This window comes from Nilaparvata lugens, chromosome 6, assembly GCF_014356525.2.
Source record: "Nilaparvata lugens isolate BPH chromosome 6, ASM1435652v1, whole genome shotgun sequence".
In the NCBI taxonomy this organism is placed as follows: Eukaryota; Metazoa; Arthropoda; class Insecta; order Hemiptera; family Delphacidae; genus Nilaparvata; species Nilaparvata lugens.
In genome coordinates, this window is record NC_052509.1 from 49,870,705 (window position 1) to 49,888,736 (window position 18,032).

General features: G+C 32.8%; 1 protein-coding gene across 8 annotated transcripts; it reads right to left on the minus strand.

Annotated features, from left to right (window-relative positions):
- Positions 1-594: 594 nt before the first annotated feature.
- On the minus strand, positions 595-13,999 carry LOC111060448 (putative formin-like protein 15b). Of its 8 annotated transcripts, none has more exons than XR_005571665.1 (5): positions 9,407-9,592; positions 5,933-6,177; positions 4,760-4,938; positions 2,345-2,446; positions 595-1,535 (listed from the first exon to the last, which is right to left on the minus strand). XR_005571665.1 is itself a non-coding variant. In XM_039431086.1 (5 exons), exons 2-4 carry the CDS (start codon positions 6,070-6,072, stop codon positions 2,392-2,394), a joined length of 357 nt encoding a protein of 118 aa, XP_039287020.1. In that variant the 5' UTR covers positions 6,073-6,177; positions 9,407-9,592; the 3' UTR covers positions 1,398-1,535; positions 2,345-2,391. The 8 variants fall into 8 exon arrangements, 7 of the variants coding, with proteins under 7 accessions (XP_039287014.1, XP_039287020.1, XP_039287019.1 ...); XM_039431086.1 differs by having other exon boundaries at positions 1,398-1,535; positions 5,950-6,177; XM_039431085.1 differs by having other exon boundaries at positions 1,398-1,535; positions 5,950-6,177; positions 9,195-9,592.
- Positions 14,000-18,032: the final 4,033 nt, after the last annotated feature.

Genomic DNA, 18,032 nt, shown 5'->3' on the forward strand with positions numbered 1-18,032 from the left:
CCACTGAAACTACTGAGGCAGTGTAGTAACTGAGACTAATTATAGAATAAATGTAATTATCCTAGTCTAAATATAGACTATAAGTGGTTGTGACAATTTTTTTTTTAATTCAGGCCACAAGAGATTGATAATGGTGTAGCAAACGAAACAATTTTCTCAATATCATTTTTGACTGTGAAACATTTTCAATCTTTATGAAACTCTTCTACATTCTACTGTACTGAGATTCACCTATTTAACTGTCAACATCACAAATAAATATTGCTTTATATTCTGACAGTTTGAAGTGAATTTCACTACAGTGTCAATTACACTTCTTGCCCATGACAGATGGGTTTGATAGTCATAGAGTTTCTACATTATTAATAGGCCTACTATTTCCGAGCTCTAATAAATTTTTCAACAGCAGAATTGCTGGAGTTCATCAGAAATTAACAGTAATTTAACGATAGAAATAATTTATGTGGTCACATCAGAGTATCCTATGGACATAATGCAATAATATAGACCATGTTTGAACATTACACCCAAGTAAATAGGAATTAACATGAAGCAGCTCTTTCAGTAAATTAGGACTAGACAAATGAAACAAAATTAAATAAGAAAATAGTTTATTTATCATAAAAAAATTATTGAGCATTGAGTGCAGTATCAAATATTGACATTAATTGAATATAAATAAATTGGTGTGAAAGTTATAACGATTTAATATATTATTTTATTGATCAATTATTACTAAAAGAAGTACAAAACTTGTATGAGCAACAGTATTCACTTATCACCTATTTTTTTAATAAAAGCTATTAAAGAAATCGATTACTTTTAATTTAATATTTTAGCCTCATTTCTATGAACATATGAACATCGTTACCGTAATATAAATAATAAATAATTTACTACACGATTTATATAAATTCTATTAATACATAATGTATTCAATGTGTAAGACACATTTAATTGATCAATAATGAAAACATAAATGCGTTACTTTTTCTATACTAAGCAAACAATAAAATAAGTTACATGTTTGATAGGCTCTTCAAGTATTATTCTAAAATTTCGAAGTTTAGGCTTAGGATATGAAATATTTTTCAGACTCATTCCTACTGTTTGTACACCAAAGGTTACCACTGTTAATATTGTTGAATTACAGGTAGAATACAAATAATTTAATCGGTTTGTAATTGTATTATCACTCATTTATCATATAGCATACCACTCTTGATATTTGACAATGCTAGCTATTATTACTTTTCAATTGGGATAATTGTTATTATAAACACCAACACAGTATAGGCTTCTCATACCATAAATTGGAAATTGTTTCGACTTCTCCTACAGTCGATTTGAAATTGTATGTTCATATTGTGAGTCCAAAAATTTCAATACAATCAATGGATGGATGGTATATTTGTAGGGTGTGAAACTTACCACCGAATTGAGAAGACACTTTGCTCGATTTGATTCTTTTGCTGATGTCTTCAACTCCCTCCACCAATGAATTTACTTCCTCTTCAAGGGCTGCAAACGGTGTCCTGAAAATGAAATAGTATGATGATTAGTAGTATTGCTTTGAACTCTATTATATTAGTTTTTACAACTGTTATAACAAATACAAAAAATACAAATATTCAAATTGCCATCCGTCATCTTTAACAAGATATGAAAAATCATCAAGATATCACTTCCAAATCATTTCCAATCATCACATTCATCATATTAACTTATAATTTTCTTTGGACTTGAAGGACAGAAAATCATTCAGAGATTCAACGAATACTTGAAGAAAACCTAGGTTTGGAAAATAATAGAAATTACAATACAAACACCTTGACTAGTTAAGTGACAGCTATAAAGCTATACAGCTATTAAGTGACAATAAAGTAAGTAACATGTTCAATAGATTCTTCGAGTATGGTTCTAAAATTATTCAGACTATGAAATATTTTTAGACCTCATTCTTTCTGCTTATACGAGCAGGGGGTACCAATGTTAATTATTGTTAACTTACAGGTGAAATACAAATATTTTAATTGGGTTATCATTAATCATATAGCATACCAATCTTGATATTATATAATTTTGGTTATTTCAACTTTGCAATCGGGATAATAGATTGTGATTGTAAAGGCCTCTCAGACCGTGAATTCAAGATTGTACTTTTTTTATTAGCTTCTAAATTCCATGATTAAGTATTTTATTTGCTTTTAAATCCCATAATTAGAAAATTGTACGGTATAGGCTTCTCATACCGTAAATTGAAAATTGTATACTCATATTGTGAATAAAAAAATCTCATTACAATGATTGATTGGATGGTACAATTGTAGAGTATGAAACTTACCACCGAATTGAGAAGATACTTTGCTCGATTTGAATCTTTTGCTGATGTCATTTTTCTCCCTCCACCAACGAATTCACTTCTTCAAGTGCTGCAAACGGTGTCCTGAAAATTCATTTATTTTTTATTGTATAAAATACTATAATCATAATACAATTATGACATTGGAGGAAAAACTAGGCTGAGCCTGTACTATTTCTCTCCAAAAATTTTGATAAAATTATAATGTTGTCCAAAAGATAAGGTTACGTAATCACACACTGCTTCGTCACTTGATTTTCGGTCCAGGAATGATGATTTAAAATTTTGAATTTTGAAGGTTGATTTTATACTCTAAATCAGTGGTCGCCAAACTGATGAGCCTGTGAGCTAGAATAGCATTTATAAATCTTCTAGTGAGCTACCAAGGAATATTAGACTGAAGAAAGTATGGTACGCAAAATGAAATTTTCACACTTATTGCCTATAAAGATAAATTTCTAGTGTTGAAATCTACTTATCTCATAGCAAAAAGTATAAAAAAGTTGAAATGTACATTTAATGAGAGAAGTGGAACTCTTTTTGGTCACCTAGTATTTTCTTGATGTTTGGAGTGTACATTGTAGCCGCCATTCTGATGCAGTTGTCCAAATGTTCCTATATAGATTTTTTATGAATTTCATAATTGAAAGAGATGCTTCACACAAGTGAGTAGAGCTGAACATGGCTTTCAACCTCAATGCAACTTGAATAATATTTTGAAATTTTTCTTTGGGGACTTGAGGCCAAATATTTCCAGTTGTAGAAAGTGATCTGAGAGACAGATCATTTTGAATATCCATAAATTCCGTTTCAACTGAAGCCTGATCTCCACCAAAATGTTTTACAACACAAGCTGCAAAATCTTCTGCATAGATTTCTACAAAAGAGAGTTGATGAATTTTACCATATTTGATATGCTTTTAAAATCTTGAAATAGTTGATCAAACTCTTGTCTCAAGACTGAAAGAATTGTAACGTATTCTTTGTTATTGCTGCGGTGCTGAGGAGGATTTTTCTCGTCATTGATTTTCCTCAGACTGGGAAAGTGTTTATATTCAAACTGGACGACATTCTTTCGCACGAGCATTTTTGTGAGCTACCAAAAACTACCCCACGAGCTACCGGTAGCTCGCGATCGACTGTTTGGCGACCACTGCTCTAAATGAATCACAATGAAAAAATAAAATATTTGTATTGAATTGAACTCTATTATATTGGACTCTACAACTATTATTACAAATACAAAAAATAATACAAATAGCAATTAGCCATTTGTAACAAGATCTCAAACAGTGTATTAATACACTCATAATTTTCTGATCATCACATTTATCAGATTACCTGATAACTTTCTTTCCTGACAGGACTCAAGTCCTATCAAAGTATAAGATTCAACAAATACTTAAAAAAAATCCTTCAGATTTAAAAATGATAAATTTATCATTCAAACAAACACCTTGACTGTTACTCTGTGTCCATCTACGCTCACCATATTAGTGAATTTAAAAAAACTACTTTTGAATATAACATTAAAAAAATCTGGTGTGGCGCACTCACACAACTTTCCTTGCCGTTATGAAAATTGATCACATGACGCTAGTGTTCCCGCGCATCTCAAGTCTACTATTCAAAGATTTGAGCCAGGTGGTGACAGGGCAATAACGCTGGAGACACACGAGGTCTGCTATCTCTTCATAGTGAATCATTTAATAGAATTAACAGTTGCCAACAGTTTGCAATAATGGATAGGCCTAATCACATTTTCTCGAATTTCGAGCTTATTTTTAATTTAAGGTGAAAATGTTACTGAACATTAATTGTAGAGATTTTCATGCTCAATCTTTCTCACTCGAAATTTTTTGATTAAATTGTATCTGAAGCCTGATAATTGAGAATCTAAAATCAAACTTTGCACCGATGGGGCGGAGCTCCTGAAATTTTTACAGATATGGGACTTGTGGCAGTCGATAGAGCTTATCGATGACTATTTCAGGTATAAATTTAATCAAAATCGTTGGAGCCGTTTTCGAGAAAATCGCGAAAAACCCTGTTTTTGACAAGATTTTCGTCATTTTAGCCGCCATCTTGAATCGCATTTGATCAAAATTGTTCGTGTCGGATCCTTATATTGTAAGGACCTTACGTTCCAAATTTCAAGTCATTCCGTTAATTAGGAGATGAGATATCGTGTACACAGACGCACATACACTCATACACACACACACATACAGACCGATACCCAAAAACCACTTTTTTGGACTTAGGGGACCTTGAAAAAGTATAGAAATTTAGAAATTGGGGTACCTTAATTTTTTTCGGAAAGCAATACTTTCCTTACCTATAGTAATAGGGCAAGGAAAGTAAAAATGATGGTAGGCTACACATAACGACACTTACTTTGGCATTCTCTGGAAATCGGCAACCTTGCTTCTGAATTCTAGCTTACTGGCATCATTGGATGCAGCCACATCAACCACATAGTGCAGAAATGAGATGTTTGGCTTATTGGCTCTCGTGTCAACCAGCATTGCCAGAGAGCTGATCTTGATCGCAGCTGCGTTACCAGCATATGTTCCCTAAACAGAAATATGCAATAAATTATTGAAATGCATCGGTGAATACAACATGTTCCAAGTTTAAAAAGTAAAATAAAACATATGATGTAAATAAACAATTTAATCGTATTGAAATATCATCACAAAACCGTTCAAAAGTATAATTATTATACAAACGATATTATTAAATAAACTAGTAGTTCTGTGAACAGTAGACCTCGCGCAGTTATAACGACGTCCCAAACCATAAGCACATCCACACTGAAACACTAACTATATATTATTTGATCCGATCATGCTTACACAAGATTTAATTATCATATAACGCTTTCCGGAATTTAGCGCGAGAAAACCAGAAGACATCTAGGCGCCCAGACGAGCTATTATAAGTTCTTTGCATCCTATTTAATAGTGCATGAAAATTGCATTCAATAAGGCATGCAATTTATAGTCTACACAGCTGTTAATTTTTTACCAAGTTACATTGAGATATTGAATTGCATGCGTCTTGGCATGCAATTTGTAGTCAACTCGACAGCTGATTTATGATGAATATTATTCTATAATCTGATTTTCACTCTAATATTGACGTATGAAGGAGGCTCCTTTTTCCTTTTATATTATCCTTGAAATGCAAAATTTCCAAAAACCTTGTATATATGTCGACGCGCAATTTAAAAAGGAAGGTCAAATTTCATGAAAGTCAAATTTCATGACAAATTCTGTCAAATTTCATGAAAATCTATTACCGCGTTTCGCAGTAAATGCGCAACATAAAAACATATAAACATTAAGAGAAATGCCAAATCGTCGACTTGAATCTTAGACCTCACTTCGCTCGGTCAAATAGTGAAATTAAAATGGAAAATTTGGACACTTTGCCATTCGGGCCTATATTTCAAGAACAATTCTACATAATAATAAAAAAAAATTCCAATGTCTTACACAAATATATATTTTGTAGAAGTGAAAACCATCCACTTGGATTATCAATAAGGAAATAAAATGTACTCACAGCATTTAGTTTATTACCAAGTTGCTGGATGAGCTACAAGAACTGCAATCATTGATGAGGAACTCGCAGGTTTCAATCACTTTCTCCAAATGCTCAGATGCGTCAGTGTATCGTTCATGGAATTCTGCTTTGTAGAGCATTGCCTGCACTCTCAGTTCGTAGTCAGCGATGTCAGACAGATTCAGGTAGAAGTTCTCAGCTTCCCCAAGGTTCTTGCTGCTGGCATTAGCTCGTATTTCAGCAATCTGGAAGAATAAGAATTACTTGAAAAACTATGCACCAATGAAAAATCAATTTTTAATTATCCTAATTCGAAAAAGAAATTATTTCTGGGCTGCACTTTAGTATATGGGCCGCGGAATCTAGCATTGAGACCTACATAGATCGAGATCGATAGAGGAGATCAATACGAGATCAACCATGTATAATATATTGTTGTCGATTTCCAAGAATTAGCTGAAAAAACATGGCGGAAAGTTCAAAATTTTTATATCAATTTTCATTTTTAATAATTTTTTTATGGCTACAATATGTTTAAGACTAGCGCAATCTTATGTAAAATTTGACGAGGAATCCAATGAAACTAATTTCAGGTTCGTAACTTCAGTAGTTATTGAGATATTGCAAAAAATGTACGAAAAAGTGCAAATTTTTGGTTTAAAAGAGGTGAACCTGTTTGCATGGTGATTGATAGGTATTTTAAACTATTGGATTTAGTAGAATGATAAATTCTAAAGAAAAAATGTCTAGTCACTTGATTGCCTAAACTAAAAAATTGTTCGAGATATTTGGGCAAATTAAAATATTGCAACTCCATTCATTGCTACCTAGGGAGAACTTAGGTTAGAAAAAGCTAAGATTGGGGAAAGCTTAGGTTAGGAGGAGCTTCGATCAGGAAAATATTAGGATAGGGGAATCTTAGGTTAGGAAAAGCTTAGGTTGGGAGAAGCTAGGGTCAGGAAAAGCTTAGGTTAGGGAAATCTTAGTTTAGGAAAAGCTGAGGTTAGGAAAAGCTCAGGTTGGGAAAAAGCTAAGGTTGGGAAAAGCTTAGGTTAGGGGAAGCTGGGTCTGAGAAAAGCTTAGGTCAGGGAAAGATAGGTTAGGAAAACTTGCATTAGAAAGAGCTCAACTTAGGAAAAGCTTAGGTTAGGGAAAGCTTAGATTATGAGAAGCTAAGGTTAGGGAAAGCATAGGTTAGAAAAGAGCTAAGGTTAGGAAAAGCTTAGGTTAGGGGAAGTTGGGACTGGGGAAAGCTTGGGTTAGGAAAAGTTTGGATTAGAAAAAAGCTCAAGTTAGGAGAAGCTTAGGTTAGGGTAAGCTGGGTCTAAGAAAAGCTTAGGTTGAGGAAAGCTTGGGTTAGGAAAACATAGATAAGGAAAAGCTTAGGTTAGGAAAAAGATGAGGTTGGGAAAAGCTTGGGTTAGGAGAAGCTTGGGTTAGGTAAAGCTTAGGTTAGGGAAAGCTTGGTTTGGGAAAAGCTTAGATTGGGGAAAGCTTGGATTAGGAAAAGCTCAGATTAGAAAAAGTTTAGGTTAGGAAAAGCTTAGGTTAGAGAAGGCTGGGTCTGGAATGAACTTAGGTTCGGAAAAGCTTAGGTTAGGTAAAGCTTAGATTAGTAAAAGCTTAGGTTAGGAAAAGCTTAGGTTCGGAGAAGCTGGGTCTGAGAAAAGCTTAGGTTGGGGGAGCTTGGGTTAGTAAAACTTAGATTAGAAAAAGCTTAGGTTAGGAAAAGCTTAGAATAGAAAAAAACTTAGGTTAGGAAAAGCTTAGATTAGGAAAAATCAAAGGGTAGGGAAAGCTAAGATTGGGAAAAGCTTAGGTTAGGGGAAGCTACGTTTGAGAAAAGCTTCGATTAGGAAAAGCTTAGATTAGGAAAAATCTAAGGTTAGGAAAAGCTTAGGGTTAGGAAAAAAGGTAAGATTGGGAAAAGCATAGGTTAGGGAAAGCTTGGGTTAGGAAAAGCTTACATTGGGAAAAAGCGTAGGTTAGGAAAAGCTTGATTTGATTCAATTATTTTTACAATCTTTTAAAGCTCCTGAATTGCATTGGAAGCTGAATAAAATTTGATCCTCAATATCGGTCTGCACTATGCCTATGCAAACATATTGAACTCTTCTAAAGCTAAAATACTACATTTTCTTGTATTTTTTCAAAATATCTTAATAACCTAAAAATCGAAATAATCGAAAATTTTCTAACCTCAAATCTATTTTAATAAATTCCCTGCAAAAATCCCAATGAGATTTAGCCAATTTAGTAGTCACTAAAAGTAGTAAAAAAAAAATTAAATAGGCTATGAGAATTGAAGAGTATTGAGTGTGCAATTTTTTTTTATTTTCCCAAATATCTAGAACAATTTTGAGTATAGGCAATCAAGAGACTGGACATTTTTTCTTTAGAATTTATCATTCTACTAGATCCAATAGTTTAAAATACCTATTAATCATCATGAAAACAAGTTAACCTTTTTTAAAGCAAAAAATTTGCATTTGTCTGCACATTTTTTGCAATATCTCAAAAACTACTGAAGTTACGAACTTGAAATTAGTTTTATTGGATTCCTCGTCAAATTTTACATAAGATTGCACTAGTTTTAAACATATTTTAGCCATAAAAAATTATTAAAAATGAAAATTTATATAAAAATTTTGAACTTTCCGCCATGTTTTTTCAGCTAATCCTTGGAAATCGACAACAATATTATACATGGTTGATCTTGTATTGATCTCCTCTATCGATCTATGTAGGTCTCAATGCTAGATTCCGCGGCCCATAAAGTGCCCCATATTTCTGAAACTAGAAGTGTAATGTATTAGGGTAGCAACACCTATTTTGAAATTTATAACTAAAAAGACTCTCCAAGACAAGAGATAGCCATATTTTTCTACAAGCCAAAATTTATAACCATCTTTCTTTAAAAATTAGATAGCTGCCGATATGAATTGAAAAAAAGTAAAAAATCAATTGTCAGAGTGGGTGTACTATTCGGTAGATGAGTGAGTATCTTTAGTCTTCAATGTACAGTAATAAATGCTCATGATGTAACAAGAGAAAATGTTAATGTAGTAGCATGTTTTACAAGGTATGAATATTTTCATATATTACATGATTTCTATTACTATGCTCAATTATTGATATAATATTATTTCTCTTTTATTGCACAAGTGTTTTATTATTGTTGTAGGAGCTGTACGAGTCAACAGCCTAAAACTGGAGGAGTTGTAAGTTCGCTCCTAAAATAGATTTAGTCTTTGGCACGTATCTTTATCCTAATAGAACCGTAGGGGAGTCCCTGCGGCCTGGTTTCTGGTCTTGAAACCCGTCTTTGTCGTCAGGAACCGCTTGTAGAGATGTTTCATCTTTTCATGATCTGGTTAGGCTGCTTGGCTCTAGAGGATCCGTCTGGAGGTATCAAGCAAGCATGGATCTGACTGTCTTGGTGATCTGATTAGACGATTTAACACTGTTTATTACCTGGCCAGGTTAGTCTCACAAGAAAATCTCGTAGTAGTTGTCGATAAATGCACGATTACTGGTAGCACATTAGTCTATTTATTCATCGATAATGGTCATCAAAAACGTACAGCTTAGAGGGACAACACGCACGACTTACTGGAGAGTAACGTATCGAGAGAAAGCCGCGAACGAACAGACGGAAGTCGTAGCAGAAGCAGACTGTGGTAGCAGGATGCAACGAAAACGAGAGCAGTGATGCATAATAACGGAGCAAAAATATCGACCGATTAATTGATCCGAATAATCAGACGGCTGTGATTGACAACCTGTCAACCAATTGAAGCGCGGGAACAATCCTCAGATTTGAATTCTGGAGCCAAATCCATCATACCCGTAAACACGCGTTTACAAGATTAGAAATGATGATTCCAATTTTAGACTGATAGATAAAGAACTTACAAACTAAAATTGTACTTATCTTTCGATGATTCGATTTTTAAATAGAGAAAATTTGTAACATCACAATATCAAATAGGAGGCTGTGACAATTTGCTTCGTTTTCTGGATTTATTGAACTGAGTCTGAATCCACTAGAGATATAATATATCATATTTCATATATCATATTATGATGGTTTATACATACAAAAATCCTTGTATACATAGGTACGTTCTATGAAAATTCTTCACAATATCAATAAAACTCTTTTACTGTAGTAAGATTTAGTTTCACTTTAAAATGTCAGCATACCTTTTAAAGAGCATCAATGCTTTCGATTCGTCCAATACTGACAGTTTTAGGTGAATGTCAATAGGCTATGGATTTTTTTGTTGAGGGTGATGACCACATAGCTCTGGAGCTGCCACCCAGGCTTGTGCATGAGACACGGTTGATGATTGAGTGGACCTAGAGCCTTAGGTGTGTTCCGAACCATCAGCAAGTGATATTTTGAATCATAAATTACATTATTTTAGAATCAATCAATCAATTTATTCAGCCTGGACGATACAGTAGTACATTCATAAGGCTGTCACCTCTGTATGTACATAAGAAATTTAATATTACCTCTCAAATAGGTCACTTTTCCAGAGGGAGTAGCAGGCGCTAGAATCTCAATCCATCTAATTGATAGTTAATCAGCGCGACCACAGAGTAAAACAGCTTTCCAACGGCTTACGTTTGTAATGAACAGTCATGGAGTTAAATATTGATGCACCATTTTTAATCTCTAGTGAATTATTCTACAGTCGAATTGCTGGGATTCAACTGAAATTAATAATGAAGTTGCTTTCCATGACGAAACACTATATAATAACTCTGTTGTAGTTCAGACACTGTGTTACATCAGGCTGATAAAGCTCCTCTTCAGGAGTGAAATGCATTCCTCAATACTCCAAGAAAAGTGAGTTTTTTTCCAAATATTTACAAGTAACACAGTGTCTCAACTACAACAAATAAATTAATAATGTAACAAATTGAACTTATTTCCATAGTTTCATCATGATACCGTATTCCATATACATACTACATACTACAAGTAGTCCTATGTTTGAAAATTCCATCTAAGAAATAAATGCTATTAACATAACTAAATAAGCTATTTAACATAACTAATAGCTCTTTAAATAAGGAATCACACAAATGAAACAAAGCTTAATATGAAAATAATCTATTATTTATTATCACAAATTTATCGAACATTGAGAGCAGTTGATATCAAATATTGACAGAATTTACGCATAGGATACACTGGTATATTTACTCATAACCTTTTTTTTAAATAAAACGATTAATACATTCATTATTACTTATGAGTGAGATTTACAAAACTATTGTGAGCACCGGTATTCACTTATTACATATTTTTATTACGATTTGATACACATTGATTACTTTTTATTGCACCTTTCAGCCTTCGTTTTGCTATTTCTAACTATCATCATTGTTATTATCACTTTGAAAAATAATTCGAATTTATGGATTGATAGAGTTTATCAGTACCTATTCAAATGGCTGATGCTAGAGAATCTATCATTTTTTAATTTCAGTAATCTTATGTTTTAAAGCCTTCTGTTGCAAAATTATTTATTCATTAATTATTACTACCTTCTCCCCAACAATAGCTCATATATTGGTGTCATCTATCACATTTATTATTAGGACCCACTATAACATAATTATTTTTTCTATTACTAATGACTCCTTAATTTATATTCTGAATTAATAATTATCACTATATATTTAGTTCAAGCATCGTTTAGAAATATAATTAGATTCAAAGTTAATGAAAATATATTCCCTGAGATCCATTATCACAGAATAATAATTTTATAAGTCTTATTTTCAATCTGTTTCAAAATTAAATATTATCCTTTTAATAATTAGGCATCTTCTTCTGTGTTACATCAAATATTCATTGAACATTTGGCCTACACAATGAAAAATTATATTAATTATAAAGCTATTGTGATATTACCGGTCAAATTACTATATTTTCAATATTAATATCAACTAGTTTGACAAATCTAAATTTCTAATATAGGTAGTTATAAATTTTTCATTTTAAATACTCTTATATTATATAAATTGACTATAAAACTTTATCAATATCAAAGTAGCTTCCATACTAAACAATGATAATTTCATAAACTACATGCATTTTTTAAAGCAAACTTTACAATCAGACTTTCAAGTTACTTTAAAATATTCTCAGACTCATGAGTTACTCTTAAACTTTTTCAGTCTTAATGTACTTTGATACTTTTTCTGACTTGAGATGAGATCAATACTAATAATCAATCCTTCGACATTATCCTAGATCAACAGACATTCCTACTGTTTGTACACCAAAGGTTACCACTGTTAATATTGTTGAATTACAGGTAAAATACAAATAATTTAATCGGTTTGTAATTTTATTATCACTCATTTATCATATAGCATACCACTCTTGATATTTGACAATGCTAGCTATTTTTACTTTTGAATTGGGATAATTTATTGTGATTATAAACACAAACACAGTATAGGCTTCTCATACCATAAATTGAAAATTGTCTCGATTTCTCCTACAGTCAATTTGAAATTGTATGTTCATATTGTGAGTCCAAAAATTTCAATACAATCAATGGATGAATGGTATATTTTTAGGGTGTGAAACTTACCACCGAATTGAGAAGACACTTTGCTCGATTTGATTCTTTTGCTGATGTAATTTACTCCCTCCACCAATGAATTAACTTCCTCTTCAAGGGCTGTAAACGGTGTCCTGCAAATGAAATAATATGATGATAAGTATTGCTTTAAACTCTTTTATATTAGTTTCTACAACTTTTATAACAAATACAAAAAATACAAATACTCAAATTGCCATGAGTCATCTTTAACAAGATATCACTTATAATTTTCCAATCATCACATTCATCATATTAACTTATAATTATTTTCTTTGGACTCGAAGGACTGAAGATCATTCAGAGATTTGACGAATACTTGAGAAAAACCTAGGTTTGGAAAATAATAGAAATTACAATACAAACACCTTGACTGTCACTCAAGTCACCATCTACTCACATCATATTGGTAACATATATTGGATTTGAAAAAAAATACTTTCGAAAATAACATCAAAAAGAGAATAGGCTTTAAAAACGACACTCACTTTGACATTCTCTGGAAATCGGCAACCTTGCTTCTGAATTCTAGCATACTGGCATCATTGGATGCAGCCACATCAACCACATAGTGCAGAAATGTGATTTTTGGCTTATTGGCTCTGGTGTCAGCCAGCATTGCCAGAGAGCTGATCTTGATCGCATCTGCATTACCAGCATAAGTTCCCTGAAGAAAAAAGTACAATAAATTATTATAATGCACTGTATTATTATTGAATACATGTTCCAAGTTGACAAGTAAAATGAACATCTGTGATCTCTTTTATTTCATCTTATTGCAATACCATCTCAAAACCGTTCCAAAATATTGTTATTATTATGTGAATAATCTCAAATAAAACGGACAGTCAATTCATCTTTAATTTTAATAAATGTATAATAAGTATATTATCATAGCCACCTGTAATACAAGGCCCTGGCATACAATATTGCAACATGTAGGCCTAGAATCTAATACATGATTGGTGGAAAAGATCAGCGGGTATTTTTTTAAATCTTTTTCACCAATCATGTATTAGATTCTAGGCCTACACTGCGACGTTGCAATATCGTAGGACAGGGCCTTGTATTAGAGGTGGTTATGATATTATACATACCAAAGTACGAATAAGAATTTCCTCCAAGGTTATCTTCTCTACGTGAAGTAATACACTGTTGTAGAGTGAAAATCACTCTATCCACCTGGATTATAGAGAAATAATATCTACTCACAGCATTCAGTTTATTTCCAAGTTGCAGGATGAGCAACAAGAACTGCTTGAGACTGCAATCATTGATGAGGAACTCGCAGGTTTCAATCACTTTCTCCAAATGCTCAGATGCGTCAGTGTATCGTTCATGGAATTCTGCTTTGTAGAGCATTGCCTGCACTCTCAGCTCGTAGTGGCGATGTCAGACAGATGCAGGTAGAAGCTCTCAGCTTCCCCAAGGTTTTTGCTGCTGGCATAACCGCGTACCGGTATTTCAGCAATCTGGAAGAATAAGAATTATATTTGAAAATTGAGAACTGGGTTGGCTGGATCACCAATTTTGGAAAAATTAATTATTCATTATTCTGTAAAATTCAACATCCGTAGACTATCATCCATCAATAGAATTGTTTCATTTGTAATGCTGTTATTGGATTGAAAAATGTTTTTCTTATTTTTAGAACTCGTGGCTGGAGCTCAAGGCTTCTTTTTCTAGTCACGTCAAAAACTATTGTATTATAATAAGAAAACAAAGATATTGTCAAATTTCACTAAAAATTGATTAAAAACTTTAAAACAGAACCATGGTTTCACGCAAAGACCTTAAAGATGCATAGACTCACATGCAGCGCTAGTGTCGTACTTGGAATTGAAATACATACCAATTGAAATTACATACCAATGCCACCAATGCCTTTGTGATCTATAGTATTACAAATAAATAATATATAATATCTCGTGCTAAAATACCCCAATGGCGGCCTTCAATTTCAAGTAACAGCTATCATTGGGAAGGCATAGGCATTGTGGGTCTATATCTCTTTAAGGTCTTTGGTTTCACGTAGTTAACCAACGCATCATCAGCTGTACTGAGGATGAGGAATGAGGATAAGTTACTCAATAGGTTAAGTTACTCACGCAGCGGCCATTTTGTTTTTTTCACTTATGATTTTTTTCCTAAATAATGGTTAAACATACGAAATTGAATCTTTGTAGTCTACAGCTCCTAAATAATTGGGTGGCAATAACTAAAGTAATGAAAGTAATGAATATTATACATGATATCAAAATATATACATCTTTGTAATTATTTTATAGGTGAAATTAAATTTTCTTTTAGTAAGAGGGATGATTTTTTTCCTTTCTTCTTATGATCACTCTATACAGCTGGTCTGTTACTCTGTCTCTGACTTGGAGACTGTCTTTGGCATTTGGTTTGACAATCTATAGGCTAGTTGAGAATTTCTTTTTTTTCACAACTTCAAACTTGCTAATGATGTAGAGTTCATCCACTTCTGCCAGAAATGTAAACTACTGGATGTATTAGAGGCCATTGAAATCCACAAATTGGAAAAGGATAGCTCAGTCACAAGCCTGAATGAACAAACCGAATTTGTAAATTGTAGCATTAGTAGAATTATTGAAAATCACCTATAAGTTAGATTTACAATTGCTTAACAATATCCTACAGTTTTTAAATTTGGAGAGCTTTAACTTCAGTTTATCATCCCATTATAGTCAAGAATAATCTTTCACTGATTAGAAAATGATACAATAGTAATGGGAAAATAGTATTTTTGTTCTTTTCATAACTAGTTTAGAATAATCATGTTTGATTTTTTTCCCAATAGTAATTATTAGCCCTGTATAGAGTATAATATACAGTATTTTGTTCAAGTATAATGAGCACCAACACATTTCAACATCAATTTCATGAGACTTAATTTAGGTTTTGGCTGCTGCCCAACTTTATATTATATTTCCAATATTTCTTCTCATTGTAGGTTAGTATGAATAGGCACACATAACCATTAACCAAAAACTCGATAAAAGTTTAACACATTAGAGTAGTCTTGATCAAACAAACCTTGTTTGAATTGTATACTTCCATTTTATTCTCAAGTTCCTCATTTTTGTAAAACGGTGTACACACGTACGTTTGCCTCGGGTGAGCATACGTGTATGGGCTTGCATTCGCACGTCTGGACACTGTTCGCTGAGGCATGTGGGCGAACCGGAACCCTGTCGGTATTTTGGCGTGCTCAAAGGCGCCTCGGGCGAGCATTGAATGTACGAGTGGACGCAATTTTGCCATACGGGTGAGGCAAAACGTAAACATTGAAGGCGTCATAACCTAATTCCAATGAATTAGGTTAATGAATGACAAATCAAATTTTGATCCAATAACTAATTGTAAATTGTAGGATTTTTGTAATTTTGTAGGATATGTGGATTGTCAAATATTTTAAATAGAAACATGCATGGAATATATAATTTGTATCATGATTAACAAATTTATAACTGCATAATTTAAGTGAAAAAAGCTTCTCTAAAGGGTTCCTACAAGAAAGTATAGCTCAAACATTATTTTACTGTGGCTATCAAATCATCTTGTGTTTGTTTCATGTTATCAATCAGAGTTGTTAATTAAAAATTGTAATCTTCAATAATATGATATTATACGTTTCAGATAGCTAGGCTATCTATAGAGAGATTTATTCAAACTTTGAACTAGTATGCCCTTAAAGGTGAATCTTGAAGCTAATCTTTTGGAGAATCTTGTTTTGTCATGTGTATGAGCAGAGTTAGTTTAAAATGGGCAGCAATTTAGTATTTGATTCAATTCGCGATTCGCGCGAATCTGTACGGACGTGTGTACAAGGCTATAGGCTATTTGAGAATTTTTTTTTTTTTTTATTTTTTTTTATTTACTTGAAAGGTTATATTTCCCTATATATCCTATATAGGTTATATTATATTATGTACCAGAAAACCTTGCGAAATAAGATGGAGAATATACAGAATGGCCATATAGGCTAGGATACAATAGCTCATTACTTAAGCCTTGTACACACGTCCGTACAGATTCGCGCGAACAATCGTATGTACATATGCCTCAACATTCACTGTACGTCCTTGTGACGCGATCCACATATGCCTTGGCATTCAAAAAGCTATCTGATTTGCAGACGACACGAAGACATGGTAGATGTAGATTTTCCACATGACAACAATGGCGTCATTCCATCATTGAAGATAGTTATATCAAAATTGCAGCAGTATCATTTTATTTCAAGACTTATATAATAAAATCAAAAATAAACTTGACAAACGATGTTGGTGGTTGAACGATTGTAGGTTGAAGTAAGGAAATAAATTGCCACTGACATAAGATTGACAGTTCAAACTTTATAGTGTCAAAACATTATCTTGTTAATATACTGAATCTAATTCAACTAGTTATCTAAACATAATGATATAATCATGAGGGAATCAATAACTCCACAAGAACGATTGGCTCTAACTTGAGATTCTTGACATTAGGCGATTTATTTGTTGGTTTCCAATATCTTTCTGAATCTCATAAAAAGAAAATTTCTACAATAATTCCAGAAGTTTTGATGACCTAATCAAAGCACTTGACACTGTCTCACAAAATTGACAGTCTTCTTCAAGGAAATTAGCCATAAATTGAATCAAATACTAAATTGCTGCCCATTTTAAACTAACTCTGCTCATACACATGACAAAACAAGATTCTCCAAAAGATTAGCTTCAAGATTCACCTTTAGGGCATACTAGTTCAAAGTTTGAATAATCTCTCTATAGATAGCCTAGCTATCTGAAACGTATAATATCATATTATTGAGATTACAATTTTTAATTAACAACTCTGATTGATAACATGAAACAAACACAAGATGATTTGATAGCCACAGTAAAATAATGTTTGAGCTATACTTTCTTGTAGGAACCCTTTAGAGAAGCTTTTTTCACTTAAATTATGCAGTTATAAATTTGTTATTCATGATACAAATTATATACTCCATGCTTGTTTCTATATAAATATTTGACAATCCACATATCCTACAAAATTACAAAAATCCTACAATTTACAATTAGTTATTATATAAATATTTGACAATCCACATATCCTACAAAATTACAAAAATCCTACAATTTCAATTAGTTATTGGATCAAAATTTGATTTGTCATTCATTAACCTAATTCATTGGAATTAGGTTATGACGCCTTCAATGTTTACGTTTTGCCTCACCCGTATGGCAAAATTGCGTCCACACGTACATTCAATGCCAAAATACCGACAGGGTTCCGGTTCGCCCACATGCCTCAGAGAAACAGTGTCCAGACGTGCGAATGCAAGCCCATACACGTATGCTCACCCGAGGCAAACGTACGTGTGTACACCGTTTATATATTGTCAAGCCAAATGCCAAAGACAGTCTCCAAGTCAGAGACAGAGTAACAGACCAGCTGTA